The following is a 20,485-nucleotide window of genomic DNA, read 5'->3' on the forward strand; positions in this document are numbered from 1 at the left end:
CAAACAGCGCAAGTCTGCTTTTTAGAATCAATTAAAACTTTGTAATCACTTTAGATGGGGCACTTGTATTTGAGAAACAAACCAATGTTGAGTCTTTTCTTTCATGATAAACAGGCCTATTCACCTCTAAATTACAGAAACAACGTATTTGGTTCTGATCTCTCAAGGAATCTGAATATCCAACACAACTGCACCGTCAAGATCAGCAAAGCAGGTTCCTACCATTTGGTCAGCGAGTAATAGGACTGTCTCGAGACTAAATTTCCTTGAACAAAAACTGAAGAGATCTTCAAGACTCGGTCCAAACGGCTCCATCACCATTCCATTGTAGTCCCCTTCAGCTCCACACCACTTAATTGTGGGAACGCACACTAGAGAAAAAGAAACAGTTTATCCAGTATAACAATTTGATTTATATACAAATCTTCAAGGCTCCTAAGATGAATTCTAAGAGGGTCACGACTGTGACTGTTTGTACTCACAGTGAAGCTCAATATTTGATGCAACCGTCAGCCAAGAAAAAGGTGAAAAACTCACCATCGCTGAACATTTCATCATCTGTAAGCTGCCCACCCTTAGCATAAAGGACTCCAAATTTAAAATTCACAGGTCCCTGAGAAATAAAACCAAATAGTACAGGATAAACAGACAATCAAACAAAAGACCTAAAACAATGTTTCCTCTAAGGACTTTTTTATACATCTTTTGTATACGCCCTACACACGGGAATATACACTTCATACCAGCTCTATTGCATGCTCAAGTAGCAGATACCTAATAATTTACTTTTGATCACAGATTATGAATTTTACGATAGCACTAAGTTGCTCATCTATTAATAGGATATATTATGCCGGTGCTTTAAATGATTTTCCATCTCATATTTGCACAGAAATACCACATTTTTTTACTGCAATAAGCAATCGATACTGAAGTTGTTATAAGTCACTAAGTAAGTGCTAGGAGTGAAAAGTTTACATTTACCTCTTGCTCTTCAAGAGCAAATAAATCCTGTAAACAAATCAATATCTTTAGCACACTGGTACTGAAGACAGCACAAAACCCCCTGGAACATACTCGTATATTTGTTTAATTTCAAAGTAGCCAGTTCAACCCATAAAGACAGCTTATTTTGTAACTGTAACCCTACTCCTCATTACTATCCTGCTACCGAAAGGAACAAACCACTAGCATTTACACCTAACGACTTATTTTTCCAGAAAAGAATAAAAAGCCACAACCAAACAAAAAAAAAGAAGTCGCCTCCTACCTTCTGTATCTCAGGATGAAAAATTTCCCTCGGGCTCTTCCCAAATTTGTCAAGACTCACAGCACTGAAATGCAAACGAAATACTGCTTTATAGGAGAGCAAATATACATTTCAACATTAAACTGCTAACTGGCTGTAGTTAGAACCGATTTCAAAAAGAATTGTTCAAAGAGCCTTGCTGACGTGGAATTTTTTGTGGAAGAGCCATTTATTTCCCACAATACTAACCTCTAAGACTTCCTAAACTTCTTTTGGATTTTAAAAACAGAAATAAACCTGATCTCCGTGCAGGGTCCTAGTTAAGTGTACTGCATTTACTTGTAAAGCACAGAATTTTATTCCATCATCCTTCACTTTGGCTTTATACATAATCCTTGTGAGCATTTTAGGAAGACTCAATAACCTATTCTATTTCATAAGCTTCTCTTCTATCTCTTTTAAAATAATTCTGGCATGTCAAATGAAAAACGAGTTGTTCAGCATCAAGTTCACACCCCAAAGATCCACAAGCAAGATCAACTGCCTCAGTCAACAGAAATACCTAGTTTATAGCATTTCTTCCTAACTCATGTTTCTACATGACTATTATTTTTGCCCATTTTTTCCCTAGCATGAATTTCTGGAGCTGCGCAGCATGCCACGGAGTGCCAAATGCAGTCTGTCTGAGGCACACTGAGCTGACACGGAGGTCACATCTGATGCACCTTTCCATCATTGCTTATGCTAGGTCACCATGCGGACAGGAGTTCCCATAGTTCCCTTTGAAATTAAAATGCTAGACTTAATTTACAAAAAAGCAGGTTTATCGTGTAACTGAAGTTCTTTGAGATAGTCGGTACCTAGACTCACGCTGGCTGTGAACAGGGTGAAATGGCAAAGGGCTATCAACCAGGCCCAAGGGAAGGCTCAAAGGCTGTAAAAGCTGAAGAATAGTCAGGGAAGGGATTTTAGCCCGAGCCCAAGCAGGCAAAAGGAGATGACATTAGTCCTGCTGCCTGCAGGTGTGTGGGAAAATCACCTTGAGGGGCGGGAATTCGACAAAATTGCGTCCTAACAGAAGCGTAGTATTACGGAAAGCTTTTTTAGGGTAAAATACAGCTATGGCCTTCAGGATGGTTGGCATGCACAGAATCCGTATCACCACAGTGCCCTAAGCAACACCTCCTGGCAGCTCAGCGCACGCGGATAGTGGTGACGGAGGACGGTGCGGAGTGGAGACACCACGGCCAGGCCGTCGTGCTCCCTGCAGGAAAGGGAACCAGGTGGCACCACACAGCCGATAAGCTGCACACCAGCTGGCACACGAAGAATCCAGGAGATGTCTGTGGCTGAGCCAACCGTTATGGTGAAATTACTTTCCTCAGCTGAAATAATCCCATTGTAATACTAACGCACACCTCCACCTCAAAGCTGCCTGCCTCCAAGGTACTACTACACCTCGCTGGGCACACACCACCAGTTAGTAACAACAATATGCATGACCAAAGTCACTCAAGCTCTGCCTAGATGTGATGAAAATGGACCGGTCCTGAACTGAAACGAGTCCAAAGGGGGGGGCGGGGGGATTGTCTAAACTCCTCGGTTACCCAACTCTGATTCAGTGTTCACAAAGCTAGGTCAAGCGGACTCACTCTCTACAGTTGTTATGCAGGGACTTCTCACCAAGGTAGTCAGCCTTGGGGAGGATGAGAAACAAAGAACAGGCAGTGAAAACAATGCCATTACCTAAGTTATGCAGAAAGAAACCTTCAAGTGAGGAAAGTTCTGGCTACGAGAGGAAACGGGATGATAAAGTGTTGCAATCCACTGACATCAACAGAAAATTAGTTGAAAATAAGACAAAGATAATTGCCTTATTCTTAGCGGGAGATCACAACCTCCAACTCAAACAGCCCCACCAAAGGAGGGCAAAACCCCGCCTGAGGAGCATGCGTAGTTAGCAGAGAACTTCAGCAGTGCTATCTGGGGATACGTACTAATTTGTATTAGAAGCCAGAAACTTGTAACTAATCCTGTGTATGAAAATGAATATGCAATGTACTATGAAGTATAAGAAGTGGACAGATGAAGGGAGAAATTAGGGAAGACTCCATCGGAACTTCTGGGATCCGTCGATGGGCTGAACCTGTCTTCTCCCCCGTAGGGACACCTATCGGGTAAGAGCTCTGTTTTGTGCATGCTAAATAACTAACTCATGCTAGCTGTTATTAGCGATTAGAATTCAGTTGTATGTAGTTGTATGTAATTCAAAGCTTGGTTTTGCAGACAGGCCCTATCACTGGCAATCACAAACCTTAAATTGTCACGATTTCCTATTAATAAGGAGTGTTATTCCGTGAACTGTTGGTGCGAGTCCTTTGTGGGCGCTGGCAGTTGCCGGCAGCGGGTAACACATTCAAACAAAGTGGGAAGACCCGCTGAGGGGTCCCCCTAATGCTGCTAGTGTGCCACCCTGAACAAGTCAGTCGATTTGCCCTTCGATCCAGTGGGACTTTTCAGTGAAGGGTCTGACAGACTGGTCGGGAACAAGGGTCTCAGCTTTCCTGGGGCACTAACAGACAGATCAAACACCTTGGGTTGAGAGGATTGCATACTGCTGCTCCCCCCCCCCCCCCCTTCACGTGACAACGTGGCACACACCTTGGGAGAAGCAGGGAACGAGGTCTGAAAGAAGCCTGCACTTTCCTCGGTAGAGTAGTGGGGCATCAAAGGATGGAACACACAAGGGCACTTCAGCAAAGGAGTTACGAGTCTAGTTAACAGAAGACAGTTCCTCCACCCTGGGATGCCTGACCAAAAATGTATATGTGGGTGAGAGTGGAGGGAGAGGCTGCGTTAAGGCGGATGCCTAGGAAGAGGTATTTCAGCACTGGTGGGCAGACACAGAAGATCAGGTGCTCACGCAGGTACAACATGCAGTACTGACAACTGGGAACACTACTCAAGCCAGTACCGTAGGAGCTAGAAGACAACACTTAGCTCACCTTGATGAAAGAGATCTGAAGTGTTTCCCACTCACCATCTTGCCACTCCAACCAAGCCACAGCTCAGGAAATCAGAATTAAGACGCAAGGCTCAATGGACCTGCTAGCCCCTCTGGCAAATTCAGTGGTCTGGGACCTCTCACGCATCTTGTACAGGTGTTGGAAAATCCAGATCTGATGGTACTGACTTCACATCCCAACGCACGCACTGTTCCCAGAACTCTCCTCTCACATCAGGACTGGCAGTGTTATCCCACGTACCAGCTGCAAGCAAGCAAGCAAGAGGCATTTGCTCATACTCTACAGTGACCAAAGGTTCTGAAGACACGCAGACTGCAAAGTCAGGACAGCATTACTGTTTGACTGCAACACTACCAGAATCGTTCCCAGTTTGTACTGAAGTACAACAGTAAGTCGTAACATGTAAAAAAATGCAGAGGAGAGGTTTATGTAGCCAAGGACCACTTACTCCAACTTGTAACTGATCCATCAACTGAAATCTATGAATCAGGTATCCATTAACACACACAAAGCAAACGCAGGAAGACGCAAGTTTAGGCTTAAAGGTCAAGTCAGCGGAGCCTTCCCTGGAGAGAGGCTCTTTCCTCTAACCAGCTCGTCCCACTGTCGGCCTCCTAGGATTTAAAGATGCAACCAAAGTCAAGTTTTGCCAGACCAGCTGCTTGATTTCTAGTAGGAAAAGCCCGTTCACTCAGCAGCTTTGCTCCTGAAATGCATCGATGAGTCCTTGTCCCAATTTCAGAGGGACCGGGCAAAGACTTGCCTCGCAAAAGTACCGAGTATAATATATATGCACACACACACAGAGGAGCTTGTCTGATCTGCCAGTGTAATACATTTGTGTCCTATAAACTCTTCAAGAGTTTGTGGTGTTTAAAACGCTGTGAATTCAGCCGTCCCTTGTTCCCATGAATATCGTAGCAGGCATACAGTGATGGAAAGGCTGTGAGAGCATCCGTCCAAGAATGGCAGAATAGCATCTTACCGTGTCTGTCGGCTTCTGGAGTCACACGATTGGCAGCTTTATCCAAGCATTGTTTAAACGGCTTGTGCTCTACGTCCTGCTGCTGTTTTCCTGTTACATCCGTGGCATCGACGCTCAAATCTGAAAGCAGCGAGCAAGGAAAGCGGTCTATGAACACACAAGTGTTATGGCCTGTGACAAGCCGAGGAAATGAAAAGACAGAATCTTTCAGCCAGCAGGGTAAGAACGTGCCAAACTGGGAGAGCGTGTACGGCTAGGGCCAAGTGACCGACGGAGTAAAACGCAAGGTGCCGCACGCTAAATGGCCCTCCCAGGTACGGGGTTTGGTTTGGTGTCCCAGAAGGACCGTTTCCAACTTCCAAGAAAGCGTTACCCTGAAAGGTAGACGCGCTTAAGGCAAAAAGCCAAAAGCAAACCCCTCAAAGCCCAGAACCATGTTCAGGAACACAGGAGTTAAGCCTAAAATTGGTTGAAAGTTGCCTCCTACCTCTTCCCCTGCCCCCTCTCCCCCTTCAACATCAGCACATTTCCTTGTGATCCCTTTTCACAAAAAACATTGAGGTCTGTCATATCGGCTCGGTACCGAAGCACCACGATGCGCTTGCTGGCTACATGTTCTCTTAGAAGGCTGACAGCTTCTCCACACACAACAGCCAAGGATTCCAGCCTCTCTGGCCTTCCCACGCCCTGTGAAATGTGAGGAAGGCAAAGACCGATAACATCTCGGGGGGTCAGGAGGAAGTCAAGATGCACTACATTTAGAGCCCAACGCATTACCCAAAGGAATTACCACAACTGAACAAGAGGCAGGAAAGATCGCTAGACAGGCGGATAACATGCACGGCAGTAACATACCTGAAGGACTTCCAGTCACTTCATCCCGCAATTTCTTTTTTAATTTAGTTAAAGGGTAATCAGATTCTTAACGCTCATTCTGCTTTTATAACTTCTGGAGAAAGGCTAACATGTGGCAGTGGCATTACAGGACAAAGCAGGTACTGGAAACAGGTGCTGGCTCGACGCCACGTTTTAAAACTTTACACGACAAAGCAAGACAACCCAATTTGCTGCATCTTAGCCCAAGCCCCTCAGTACAATGGTTCACCAGAAGCCTCTCAGTACTTTTCTTTTGCATGTTGGGAATACCTTACTCAATGTGATAATACAGTATGGAGAAAAAAACAAAGTTTACATCACTTTGGGCAAAGATTCCTATATCCATTTTAAAATGCAGGATTTTGCACAGAAATAAACCAGGTCTAAGCTCCTGCCCAAATCTTGCCAAAGTGCTTGGGGGTCTTTTACAGCCTCAAGCTTTCACCATTCACCTCAAATCTCAAAAGAAAGCAAGCATCCTGATCGGCACAGAGCCCAGCTGCAGATTCAGCGCTCGAAAGAAAACTGCCAACCACCTGCAGCAGCTTATACTTTCTTAGAGAAAAAAAATCTTCCACTACCACCAGCATTGCTTCACCTTAGCTCGTGACCTACCACAGCAGTGTATGATAAGACATCAGGCAACAGAGCTGCACCTATGAATTCATACTGTCCAGCACAGCGTTTTAACTGTGCCGCTGACTAATCAAGCGGGTCTTAACTGGTCTGTGGTTCCATTTCACCATCTAGGTTTCAAGGTCACTTTGGGACTCCTGCTACAGTGTAGAAATAGATGTTATTTCTCTTGCAAAAACACAAAGAAATTGTCCAACAAGAACATTCAGAGGCACAGCAAACCCAAAACACTGGATCAGGGGCTGCTTTCCCCCAGCCACTGACACAGAGCCCTTGTAATTGTCATATTGCACACACACTGCTGAATTACTGCAGCTAGATACTGGGTGTATCCTTTATTACGATTTCCAGGAAAATACTAATTTAGAACCAGTGTCAAATTCTAGGCTTACAGGACAGCCTTTCTGACAGCCAAATTCAAATGCCTACACTCAAGCAAAGCTGGTGGCTGGGGGGGGGGGGTGTTTAATCTGCTTCACAACTCTGCTTCACACTGAATGTGTAAGATGGGCTGCCAGATGCAGAGAGATCAGGAAGGAAGCAGAGAGGAAGAATCCCTCTCAAAAGGGCAAGGAGATGCTACAAGAGCTCCAGGCGAAGGAGACAAAGCTGCAGAATCAGGTGGTCTCATTTCCTCCACCAAAACACAACCCCAGGTTTAGAAAAACAATGACCTTGAACCACAAGAAGCACCACACCTGAGTTATTCTCCATAACAGTATAAATCAATTTGCAAACTCTCAGCAGCAGTATGACTTTCTTTTCAGGCGAATACATTTTCTGCGGGGTCACAAACTTTCAACATCCACGTAGTCTGGTGTTGGAACAAACACGCCCAGTTCCTGAGGATTCCTCTGCCGCACCACCTGAAGGTTTTCCTTCGGTTGTTTCCAAGAACCATCTGCAGTATGAAACTCTTTCAACATCGCTTCAATATGGCTCTTCAACGGCTTCAGAATGCACTTATGCATGGCCTTCTCCAGGACAACACCTGCAACGGGAAAACACAAGCTGAGCCGTCTTCCTCCTCTAGAGCAGAGCCAGCAGTAACATAACCACTCCCAAGAGACACTGCAGAGCAAGACCTACTTGCTAAGGCTTAGTTATTATAGAAGCTGAGTCTCCAGATGTTTGTCAACAAGAAAATAAAAGGCAGAACAGAATCTGTATTCCATTTTCATTTCTGACAACGTGGGAAGTACAAAAAAACCCACAAAGGCAGACTACAGATTGTCACAACAACAACAACAACAACAAACAAAAAAAGAAAAAAAAACCCAAAACAAAGCAGCAAGCAGGCAGCAGCTCCAGTTAACTTTTTCTTCTGTTGGCCAGAAGTGCCCCAGTTTTATTTTACTTTGAGCTTAGACTTTAATTCTGAAACTTGAAGCATAACACAGTCAGAACCCTAACTTTTGTCTGCTTTGGCATCTTTTTTTGCATGGTTTCCATCAGAAACTATAACTCACCCAAGGTCTCGTAAAACTTGGCTCACCTTTAAGATCTTTATGATGCTGGACAGATTACGGGCACTAAACTATAAATGAAAACCAAGCTGTGTTTATCCAGCTTCAGATTTCATCATGCAAGCTTATATACAGCTCTGTCATCAAGTCTGAAGTTCTTTGTTTGGCAGTAGTGTGCACATGGCACAGTAACCTCTCAGTTGTTTTTCTTTTATTCTTGTTTTACTCGAGGTTTTCTTTAACAGTCAGTCTCCATTTCCAAGGTACAGAACACATCAACAGAGAAAGCTCTTTGGTAAATCCTTCCTTTGAAAACCTTTATAAGTGAATTTCCTCTTCCACTCAGCCTCCCTACGACAACATAGCTTACATTAATAATTAGCTTATATCCATTATTTGTACTGCAGCGAACCGCCACAAGCACAATAGAACCCAAGGACCCTTCAGCCTGGCCACAGCACAAACACCCTGGCGATGGGGCAGGACCAGAGCCCAGACTAGGCAGATGTATTAGGGGAGCACAGGGACCGAGAGGAGAAAGAGGAGAGGCCGTGTCACTACTAGATCACACATTTGTACAGGCTAACAGTGGACATCCCTGCTGCTAGTGGCAACTCAAAGTTTCGTTAAACCTCATGCCCTTTCCAGGTTCTTTCCCTGTTCGTACATGTTTCTCCTAGATCAGTCTCTTTTTTTTCTCCCCCCGGCCTGCCCTTTTTGGGGGTGTTTTTTTAGAGACGTTTCAGGCTCTTCCTAAGGCTTGGGATTTACACACACACACGCTCCTCTCCAAATAAACATTACCTACTACTTTTGTTTTCTTGCTTTTGCTTTATGTTTTCATTTATTTTATCCCTGTGTTCCACCAATTTTCCTTTTGTGCCTTCAGACTGCTCTTTCTCATACAAACACGCCCTTCACACACTCCTCACCTTACGGTGTCTTTGCTTCACATGTAGCATTTATTCTGTACTTGTCTGGCACACAATTCCCAGATGTCCAACCCTACTGAGGGCTCCCATCTCCCCTGTCCCAATTCTGCTGGGGCTTTGGTAGCTTCTCTTGCTATTTTCCCCTTCCGAGATCCTGACGGAGGTGGCAAAGCCATGTCTCCTTCATTCCCAGACGCTTCAAACACATCTAGGTGCTCTCTCATGGAGCCTGCAAAAAGGTGGAAAGAGTGAATGTGAGGAGCAGCACTTGCCCTCTGATCTTCTATTTGTCTATAGCCACCAGTAAAGGCATAACCAGTCTGACACATGGTCTTGATGGCCTGTCACACAGCATGAAGGGCAGATCTAGCTTCCCACCAGACCAGAGCCACCAATTATACATAACAAGTGGCAACATTTCAAATGACTGATCTTGGTAGAACCACACAATCACCATTGACAGCACTACCAAACCCAGCCAGGAAAGCAGAAGCTTCACCCTTCTGCACAGTGATAGAAACTGCCTCTCCCTGCTATCAGAGCCATCCTCAGGGCTCACAGGGCAGAAATACTTTTCCACCAAGAAAAATGCACAAATCTCACCCATTGGTATGTTAGCTAGCGGAATTTCTAGAGCAGGAGTCCTCAAACTACGGCCCGCAGGCCAGATACAGCCCCCCAGGGTCCTCAGTCCGGCCCCCGGTATTTGCAGAAACATCCCCCCCCGCCCCCGCCAGGGGTTGGGGGGGGAACCAAGCAGCCGCAGAATCTGCCTGCCACTTCATCTGCACGCCAGCGCCCTGTTTAAAAAAGTTTCAGGACCCCTGTTCTAGAGGGTACACATAGTTCCTTGATAGCTTCACTGATTTTTATTTTACAGTTCAGCTTGCTTCCTTTATTTATACTGCCTGTTCAGTTTTTTTAAAAAGTGAAAACGTGAAGGCTTTTGTAACTTCTGGAGAAAGGCTAACATGTGGCAGTGGCACTACAGTCAGAATTCAAGTACCAAAACCACGGCGAAGCTGTGCCTTGCCAAGTGACTTCCAAAGCAGGCTCTCGAGCCTGTCAACAAGACAGTCAAGTCTGGAGTCCCAAGGGAACTCTGTGCCAGCTCTGGCAGTGCGACTGAGCTCTCTGACCAAGTACACTGCCGTCCAGAAATGTAAGGGGGTTGAAACCTCAGGTTCATTTACAAACTAGAAAAATAACGCTACCTGACTGGACGCGCTGGTTCAAGCGCCCAGCAGGCCCGGCTGCGTAACCACGAGGCACCAGCAATTCCTCGCGCTTGCCCTTTGTAATACTTTGTACAGAAAGACAGCAGCCCCGCTTGCCCTTTGTAATACTTTGTACAGAAAGACAGCAGCCGCGGGGGCGGGGCGGAATTTCCGCCGCCGGCTTTCTTTTTCGTCGTGCCCGCTCGCAGGGGCTGAAGAGGCTCCTGAGCCGCCCCCCTGCGCCAGCGTTACCGCAGGCCCCAGGGCAGCCCCTGCGGCCCCAGCCCGCTGCCACGGCCCCGGCCGGCGGCTGGGGGAAAGACAAAGCCCCGCGCAGAGCTGCGGCGGCTGCGGCGGCTGCCCGGGCACCCGGAGGCGGCGGGGGGGCGGCAGGGCGCCGCGGGCCGACCCCCCTCCCGGGCCCCGCCGCCGCTCCTCGCCTCCTCGCTGAGGCAGCGGCGCAGCTCCGAGTGAAAAAAAGGCAGCACCGTGAGCAGCCCGCTGAGCACCGCCACTGCCGGGGAGACGAGAACCGCCGGCAGCCCCGCCGCGCCCGGGCCGTCCTCCCGCCTCAGCCCGCCCGCCGCCGGCACCAGGCGCTCCCTGCCGCGGCCGAGCGCCGGCCCGCCACGTCCCCCCCGGCCGGCCGCTGCCCGACGGGGAGGCCCGGGCCCGCCCGCTCACCCAGCGCGCCGCCGCACGGCCCGGCCCGAAAGCCTTCCAGGCTCCCGGGGAAGCCCCGCACCGCCGCAGCCGCGCCGGGGCGCCGCGTGGCCGGAAATTAAACCCGCCTTCCGGGGCCGGGCCGGGCCCGCCGCCGGCCACGGGCATGCCCACGGCCCCGGGGGGGGTTGCCCCTGTGGCCCCCTGCCGCCCTCCCCCCCCCCAAAACCCTTATAGCCCCTGTCTTGCCCCTCCAGCCCCCTGCCCCTCCCGGCCCCCCTCTGCCCACACCCGCACCCCCATCCCTCCCCAAAACTGTGCCTGCCCGGAGAGCCCCCCCCCGCTCACTCCGTGCGCCCCCCCCCCGTGTCCCCCGCCCCCCTGCCTCCTCCGACCACCTGCCCCCCCCGCGCCCCCCTGCACCCCCGCCCCCCTGCCCCCTCAGCCTTTACAGCCCCGGTTTGCTCCCTCATAGCCCCTGCAGCCCCTCCTAACCCCTATAGCCCCCATCCTGTCCCCCCCGCCCCCTCACCACTTGCCTGCTCCAGGGGGGTGGGGCAGCCCCCCCGGGCTGTTTGCTGCTGGGGAGGCACCGGGGGGGGGATCGCTCGCACGCCCCCCCCCCACCCCCCCCGCCCGGGACAGCGGTGCCGGGGGGGGGGCTTGGGGTGTGTGAGAAACTATGGACTAGGGTATTGTTTATTAAGATTTATGTTAAGCCCAATGTAAAGGTCAGACAGTGTGAGAAACTATGCACTAGGGTATTGTTTATAAAGATTTATGTTAGGCCCAATGTAAAGGTCAGACAGCAAAAGATATAAACAGCCACAAGATACCGCTTGTGCAAGATAAGATAACCACCAGATGTCCAGGAACCGACAGAAACAGGACAAACTACCCCATATAAGGACATATGAGTGAGGGGTCAACTATGGGACAAAGGAGGAAGACTTCTTACTTCGGCCTCAACGACCACCAGAAGGCAGAAAACGACCCCCTAACAACAACTGAAGCATGCGCAGAGTACCTCCACTACCTCATGAACACGGGAGTAAAGATGTATAAAAAGGGACTGTTTGAACTGCTCAGGACGGCAGTTGGCGGAGCGTAGACTCCCCTGTCGTCCAGCGCTGTTTTTGCTCATATTCTACTTGCTATAATTAATAAAATTTTAATTGGATTATGATCCGTTATGGTCTCAATTTATAACAGGGGGTGTGTGTCAGTGCCGCCCCCGGCCCCCTTACCGTGTCCGCCGTCCTGGGCCCCCCCTTACCTGGGGAGGGGGCTCGACCTGGGCCCTCTGTGGACCCACCAGCAGGAACTGGGAGTATAGAGGAACGGGCTGGGGGCACAGCTGCCCTATGGCCCCCCCAGCCCCATGGCCCCCCCATGGGCTCCCCCACGAGGCCCCTGTGCCTCCCATCCACGCCAGATGCCCCCCAAGCCCCCCAGAGGACCTTGTGCCCTCCAACCAGCCCCCCAGCCGCTGCCAAGGCCCCTGCATAGTCACTGCACCCCCCAGCTCACCTAAAGGACCTAAGTCCCTTCCCAGCAACACTACTGCCCCCCCAAGAGGCCCCTGTACCCCCCACCTGCCCGCCAAGTCCCTCCAGAGGCCCTTATGCCCCCCCAGGCCCTCAAATAGCCTTATGGCCCCCCCAGAGGCCCCAGAAGCCCCCAGGCCCCCTCACTAAGGCCCCTATGCCTCCCCAGACCCCCATGGGCTCCCCAAAACCCCCAGAGGCTCCTGTGCCCCCCCCCCCAGAGCCCCCTATCCCTCCCAAGCCCCCCCAGGCACCTGTGCCGCCCCCCGAGGCCCCTATGCCTTCCTAGGGGCAGGGAAGACTCTATGGCCCCTCCAAGCCTCCCCAGAGGCCCCTGTGCCCCCCCCTCCGGCACCAACGAGCACCACGGGCCCCCCCAGAGGAACTTGTGGCCCACAACCAGGCCCCAGGACACTTCTGTTTGTGGTTCTCACTTTGCCCTGGTAGCCATGTGAAGCACACCACAACAGTTGTGCTACCTACTTTCTGGGGTGAAATGGGGAGAAGCTGACATTTGCACTCGGCCGCAGCCAAAATGCTCCACGGCACCACCCATGCACAGCTCCACCAGAGAAGGTGCCAGGAAGGATTTCTGTTTGTGGTTCTCGCTGTGCCCTGGTAGCCATGTGAAGTTGCCTTCTCACCAGGAATAACCTCTGTGAGGAACGCGAGCTTCCGCAGAGATAACTCACCAACATCCAGCTGGAAGACAGGTCTTCAAACCGCGTACACCTCTTCCTCACCTTGGAATCGCTCTTGGACCGTAGCAAAGGTCCTGAGTCCTGTGACCAGGACCCCTGCCCAGGAAAACGGCACAAAGGCTGACCACAGGGAAGAGCGAAACTCTATCACGTGCCAAATGCTTTCTCAGACTAGATCTGGGCACGCTTTCGCTCCTGGTTGACCAAGAAGCTGGAATTGCTGCGATTCACAGCTCCACCGACGCTCAATAGCAGAGTCTCACCTGGGTCACCAGAAAATGATCCCGTAAAGGCGGTCACGGTGAAAAACCCTCTCAGACCTGATGTGACGTTTCAGAAGGCAGGCATTCTTTATGACAGCGCTGGGAGCACGGGGGAGTGTCACCTCTGAGCACGCTCACCAAGTTACTCGAGGGTACACATTACATACAGCAGAGTACTTGCACGCTCATAGGGCATCACACACGCACACTCTACCGACTTGTCTCCTCTTGTGGCCAGAACTTCCCCGCTCAGAGGCTTTTTTGTGCATCACTCCAGAGAATGAAGTTCTTTTCCCCATCCGCTCTTTGTTCCGTGCCCTTCCCAAGGCTGACTCCCCAGATCAGTCATCCCTTTGTTCATCACTTCCAGCAACTTTAGAGAGGTAGCTTAGCTAAACTTTGTGCCTAGATTTCTCTCACATAGAGCCAAACACGATATTAGAGCTTGGAAACTGGGGAGTTTAGACATCTGGTCCCGTTGCTGAGCCAGCAACCTTCCCTGAACAGATTCCTTGGACAGAAAGGTATATACAGTGCTATCTATACAGTGCCATCAAAACCTTCCCCTGCATACCATGGCTGTCCCTAAAATCCTTCCATCGAGCACCCCAGTCATGCCTAAGGGCCTCCCCATTGCCCCCATCCCATTCCCAATTTCTTCCCTCAAGCCACCCCCCACCCCGCACCCCAGCTCATTTCTAAAATCCTCCCCCGTGCCTCTCGGACTGTCCCCCAACTATTTCCCCTGTGCCCCCAACCCCAGCAGTCCATCTCTACAATCCTTCCCCCACCCCCCTCCTTTGCCCCCACAACCTTCCCCCTGTACCCCCATCCCACCCTGAGAACCTTCCTCAACACCCCAACCACCCCCCTCCGTCGGGCCCTGCAGTGATTCCACTTGCCCCCAGCCTGGCCCTAACATCCTTCCCCTCACTCCCGTCCTGTCCCTAAAGCCCTTCCCCCCAGACCCTCACGGCCATTCCTAGACTCCTTTCCCCCGACCCCACACTTTCTCCCATCACTCTTTCTCCCCAGCCCCTGCCGGTCATGCCCTACACTCCTTCCCACAGCCCCCCCCTCCACTCTGTCCCTAAAATCGTTCCCCTGCCCCCCGGCAGCCCCTAAAACCCTCCCTGGAACCCCCCTCTCACTACCTACAGGCCTCCCCCGACCCCTCGGTCCGTCACTAAATCCATCCCCCCCCCCCCCCCCCGCCCCCCCAGGCCTGCTAGAGACTCCTTCCCCCCACCCCCCGGTCCGTCCCTGAAATCTCTCCCCCGGCCCCACGGTCTGTCCCCAACAGCCCCCCCGGCCCCAGCAGGGCTGGCTCTTTACCATCGCGGTGGGAAAGGCGCTCAGGTTCTGCCAAGCATCTCTGCAGCTGCTGCTGTTGGAGGTCACCCTCAGAGGGAGAGGAGGACAGGACAGCCAGTGCCACCAGGGCTCAGCTGCTGGGAGCCCCAGCTTGTGTGGCATCGGGTGGGCCTCCCGCCACGGCCCAGCACAGCCTGCAGGTCCCCTCCGTCGAAAAGTCACCTCCTCTGGGCCATGGCCGCTCTGACAGGGCTCTTCCCAAAGCAGCCAACTCTGTTCCTCATGCCGACCGTCAGGCACAGGGGACGCTCACCTGAGAGCAGCTCCTGGCTGCACTGTGAGAGGGGGGCGAGGCCCGGCAGGAGGCCTCATAGCCCTGCGCACAGGATCCCTCTGAATTCGGCTGTTCCATTGCCTCAGGCAGCCAACACAGAAAATGGTGCCGCAAGGCATGCGGTGCCACGGTTTGAAACTCCAGTGCCAAGCCAGAAGGGGGGAAACTGTCAACCCGCTTGGTCCTTGATGTCAGAAAGAGCTTCCTTGCCTAGTTTCTTACCCGTTGCAACTCTCAGCTACACCACATGCTTGAGGTTTTTCTAGGCTTCTCTCCGGGAAGGAAAAGGATGCCCAACTGCATGCATGCGTGTAATCACTAGAGCGTTTTGGAGTTTAAACTGTGAAAAATTACGTTTCAAAAGAGAATCAAAATGACACCCATTACCACCCAAGGTTCATGCCAGATGTTCTCCACAAAGGAGGACAGAGAAAGGTGTGGCTATATTGCCCACAGAACGCTAGAATCATTTCAGCTAGCAGGCACCCTGGAAGGTCTCCCATGCCTCCTCCTGTTCCAAACAGCCACAGTGAAGGAAAGGCTCCACGGAAGGAAAATCCTTTTCTCGTCACAGCTAGGGGTGCCACCGAGGCGCTTCCTGGGTCCCAGTGTTACAGAAAGAAGTTTGAAGCACTCTCCTCCAGAACTGATTCTCTTCTAAGAACAACCAAAGGTCAGGGAAATGCACAAGTGGAAAGACGCCTGAGACAGAGACATAAATGCACATACACGTAACAGTTTACTATGAGGTTTGCTTCCTCAGGCAGCAATGTTCAAGTATCCTCATCAGTCTTCCTCCCCATCTTTATCCAGTCTTCCCTACTTTTGTTTCAATTGTCTGTAAAAACCTATTTCAGTTTATTCTGAGAGGTTTGTTGTGCACCTCATTTCGTTCGTAGCATGGTCCTGCTGCCCTGCTAATATGGCAAAATGTCAAGAACCAACTCAGACGGAGCCCCCAAACATCTGGCCAACAGCTAAACCACCGAAGGTCTGGCTTTTCTCACCAAAACAGCTACTCTCAGGACCAGGTCTTAAAAACGGAGGGCTTTAAAAACAAGTGGCTCATGTAGGTGCTCCTACGCCCCCCTGCCATGGGCAGGTTCCTCGTGAGACCAAGGTGCTGCAGGGTGGTGCGGTGCAAGCATTAGTTAAACCAGACCAAGTTTACGATGCAAAGGAAATGGTCAAAGTCCTCGGTTTGAATGGCAGAGAGGCACCTGGAAGTCAGCTAGAGGCAAGTTCCGGCCAGAGTGCCAGCTTGCTGCCAGCACCAGCCCAGGGCTCTCCCGAGCAAGTGCCAGGACACCCTGAGGACAGAGGCTGACTCAAATAACCGGCCCTGGGAGCAAGGGCAGCAGAGGCCCCAGCTGGTCAGCAGCTGGAGCGCCAGAGGCACGGGCAGAGGCCCAAGGCGTGGGCTCTGCTTGGCATGGAGAAGAAGGAGCACAGGGGCTCTCCAGCTCTGCCTGCCGGCATGGGCCTTGCCCGCACATGTCTTTCTCCCAGGATGGACCAGGCACAGGCAACCACTGGGGGAACGTGCTCAGCTTTTATTGCTCTCAGAATGTGTCCAGGTGGAGCAGAGTCTGGCAGCACAATGTCCTCATGGCAGCTGAACGTGTTTGGCGCCGTCCATGCACCCATGCCTCGCGTGCCTCCCTGTGCCACACCCTCTGGGTACCGCACAGGATCAGGGCCAGCTGCCATCTCTGGGGACCCCTTTGCCAGCACGGCGCTGCTGCTCTTGCTGTGGCCTGATGCAAGTAGAGCAGAAAGCCTTGCGCAGAGCCCTGAGTGCCCTGCGGAGGAGGGAGGGCCGTCGCCGTCGAGCTGGGGCATGCGGGAGGGCAGCCATGCCTGTGGAAGGAAGACAAGTGTAGGCAGGGGGCTGGGCAGGTACCGGGCAAGATCCTGCCTGCTCCCCGCCACCGAGAGCTTTCCCCAGGGAGTGGTGGCCAGGGAACGGCCAGCCCCCATGCACGCAGTCCTTCTGCTTTGGCCTGGGTGCACATTGCCGGGACGGCTGGGCTAAGCCTTCCCTTGCCGGGCCAGCGCTACACTCGGGGATGTACCTGGCTCATCCTCGGGCTCATCCCTGGGCTTGGAGCAGGGCCACGTGTTATCGCTCTGCTCAGGGGCTGGCTGCCCCTCCTGGAAACCACCACGGGGGTCCTGGAACAGCTCCAGGAATGAGGGGTGGGCCATAAGGCTGTGGATGGCGATGCCTTCCCCTTGGCACAGCTCTTTGCCACCGTCGTCGTCTTCCCGCTTGTCCTCCTCTATGGCTGAGTGCCCTGGCTGCTCCTATGAAAACATTAACAGCCAAAGGAGATCCAAGCATCCGTTATTGGCTACCGGGGGAAACACAGGGGCTTAGGGACATGCTTTAGTGGTAGACTACGCAGTGCCGTGTGTCAGGTTGGTTAGGTTTATGGTCCCTGCAGCCAGAGGAGGGCTGTGCGTCACCTCTGTGCTGGGAAGCCACATGCACGTGGAGAGCAAGAGCACAGGCAGGGGATGGAGGGGATGTCAGCGGGCTGACACGGACAGCACCAGCCATCTCCCTGCCGCACACACCCTGGACACTATACGTGCCTACAGGACCTTGTGATGGTCCGTGCCGGACACGCACTCCAGGCTCACCTGGTGCCAAGACTCTGCAGACAAGGTAGAATCCATGTAACCTCTTGTATCTTCTCCTGCTCGGTCAAGGTGGGGTATGGCAGCATCATCCAGAGAGATCAGAAACAGCAATGAAGCCAGATCTTCCTCGTGCGCTGCCGGGGAGAAAATGGCTGTGCTGGCCTCTCCTTGATGCTCTCCAGACATGGCAGAAGCCATGTGTTCCCCATCCTCACATTCCTCTTGCACTAGAGTGGCTGAGTTGGGCTCTCTCTGATGCTCTCCAGGCAAGGAAGACTCACTGTCCTGAGATGCTGCAGGTGTTGTTGCTGCAGTCACCACATGCATGGTTTGTGCTGGGTCCCGCTGTTCTACCAGCTGCCTGTTGGGTCCCTGAATCGCAGTCACAGCCTTGTGCAGGATCTCACTCACGTCCCACTGGTCTGTGTCCTGCAGAGGTGCGGCGCAGGCTGCGGGGCTGTGTGGAGCAGCCGCCTGGCTCTCTGCCTGGGCTGCTGTGGGCTGCTCACTGAGGAGAGGAGATTCCTGTGCCTTTGCCACCTCTTTTCCTATGAGAGTTAGACGTACACAGTGCCCCTCTTCCTCAGGAGCGGTTGCCAGGGAAACAGCTGCTGGCTCAGCATCCGTGGGTTCCTCTGGGACAGGGGACATGCTCTGCAGGTCTCTAGCTGTGTCTCCTGCTGCCCCTCTGCCTACACTGCTCAGCCAGCAGGGTCCATCCTGGGGAACAGCGTGGGGGTCCTGGAAGAACTCCAGGAATGAGGGGTTGACCCAGATGGTGTGGTAGATGATGTTCTTATCTTGGGACAGCTCTTTATCATCGTCATCTTCCCAATTGTCCTCCTCAGACATGAACCCTGGCGCATCCTATAAAAACATTAACAGCCAAAGGAGATCTAAGTATCTGTTATTGGGTACCGGGGAAAGACAGGGGCTTAGGGACATGCTTTAGTGGTAGACTATACATGCCGTGTGTCAGGTTGGTTAGGTTTATGGTCCCTGCAGCCAGAGGAGGGCTGTGCGTCACCTCTGTGCTGGGAGGCCACTTGCATGGGGAGAGCAAGAGCACAGGCAGGGGATGGAGGGGATGTCAGCGGGCTGACACGGACAGCACCAGCCATCTCCCTGCTGCACATGGCCTGGACACTGCACCTGCCGGCAGTAGCTCGTGGTGCTCAGTGCTGGTCACGTGCCCCTGGCTCACCTGGTGCCAAGAGTCGCAGGACAAGGGAGACCCCGTGGCATCTGTTTCATCTTCTACTGCGCGGTCAAGGTGGGGTGCGGCAGCATCATCCAGAGAGATCTGAGGCAGCAATGAAGCCAGATCTTCCTCGTGCGCTGCTGGGGAGAAAATGGCTGTGCTGGCCTCTCCTTGATGGTCTCCAGACATGGCAGAAGCCATGTGTTCCCCATCCTCACATTCCTCTTGCACGAGAGAGGCTGTGCTGGCCTCTCCTTGATGCTCTCCAGACATGGCAGAAGCCATGTGTTCCCCATCCTCACATTCCCCTTGCACGAGAGAGGCTGTGCTGGGCTCTCCTGGAGGCTTTCCAGGCAAGGAAGACTCGCTGTCCTGAGTTGCTGAAGGTGGTCTTGGTGCCATCACCACATGCACGTTTTGTGCTGGGTCCCAGTGTTCTGCCAGTTGCTGACCGAGTCCCTGGATCGCTGCCACAGCCTCGTTCAGGACCCCACTCATTTTACACTGGTCTGTGTCCTGCAGAGCCATGTTGTAGGCTGCGGGGCTGTGTGGGGCAGCCGCCTGGCTCTCTGCCTGGGCTGCTGTGGGCTGCTCACTGAGGAGAGGAGATTCCTGTGCCTTTGCCACCTCTTTTCCTATGCGAGTTAGATGCGCGCAGTGCCCCTCTTCCTCAGAAGGTGTGGCCAGGGCAGCAGCTGCTGGCTCAACTTCCACGGGTTCCCCTTGCATAGCTGAAATGCTCTGTAGGTTGCCAGCTGCGTCTGCTGCTGCCCCTCTGCCTACACTGCTCAGCCAGCAGGGCCCATCCTGGGGACCAGCCTCTTCTTGGGGCAGCTCATTGTCTCTGTCTTCTCCCCAGTCTTTTTCCTTTGGCAGGGACCCTGGGCTGTTCCGTGGCCTTGCTGCCCTTGCCCAGTTCTTCTTGGGGACACGAGCCGCTGCGCTTGCATGACTGCCTGTCCTGCTGTGCTGGGCTTTCTGATCCTCCGTCTTCACTGACGGCATGGCCACATGCTCCTGAAGAGCCTTGTGGTGCTCCGGCAGCGATTTGCCTTTGCACTTGTTTTTGGTGAGCGTCACCTGTGTTTTGAGATCGCGCTCTTCCACTTGCCCCTGCTGCCCTGAAGCCACATCCCTCCTGCCCAGGGAAGCTGGCACAGAAACCCTGCCAGCAGCACCAGTGCTTTTACGTGCATGAGGATCAGGCACGTGCTGACCTGCAGGGGCCTTGCCACTGTGGGCCACCCGGGCCTCCTCTGATCTTGCCATCTTCGCCGCACCCAGCCTGTGTTCCCGGTGCCACTGTGCCGCTGTCTGCTGGCTGGGTCGGTGGCTCCCAGTGAAAACCTTGTCCGGGTCCGTACTCAAAAGGTACCTCTTTGTCTCCTTCCCAGCTGTGGCATTGGCTGCAGGGCTGTGTGGGGCATGC

General features: G+C 52.6%; 1 protein-coding gene and 1 long non-coding RNA gene across 2 annotated transcripts; both read right to left on the reverse strand.

Annotated features, from left to right (window-relative positions):
* Positions 1 to 162: 162 nt before the first annotated feature.
* LOC119142095 (casein kinase I homolog 3-like) lies at positions 163 to 2,023 on the reverse strand. The gene is made up of 5 exons (XM_037374812.1): positions 1,881 to 2,023; positions 1,271 to 1,334; positions 985 to 1,011; positions 538 to 613; positions 163 to 371 (listed from the first exon to the last, which is right to left on the reverse strand). The coding sequence occupies exons 1-5, from the start codon at positions 1,904 to 1,906 to the stop codon at positions 163 to 165; spliced, it is 402 nt and encodes a 133-aa protein (XP_037230709.1). The 5' UTR covers positions 1,907 to 2,023.
* Positions 2,024 to 3,439: 1,416 nt separating this feature from the next.
* On the reverse strand, positions 3,440 to 11,164 carry LOC119142096. Its single transcript, XR_005102151.1, has 5 exons — positions 11,072 to 11,164; positions 9,171 to 9,399; positions 7,471 to 7,763; positions 5,261 to 5,380; positions 3,440 to 4,518 (listed from the first exon to the last, which is right to left on the reverse strand). It is a non-coding gene; the product is annotated as an uncharacterized LOC119142096 (long non-coding RNA).
* Positions 11,165 to 20,485: the final 9,321 nt, after the last annotated feature.

The sequence above is a fragment of the Falco rusticolus genome, unplaced genomic scaffold, assembly GCF_015220075.1.
Source record: "Falco rusticolus isolate bFalRus1 unplaced genomic scaffold, bFalRus1.pri scaffold_235_arrow_ctg1, whole genome shotgun sequence".
Lineage (NCBI taxonomy): Eukaryota > Metazoa > Chordata > Aves > Falconiformes > Falconidae > Falco > Falco rusticolus.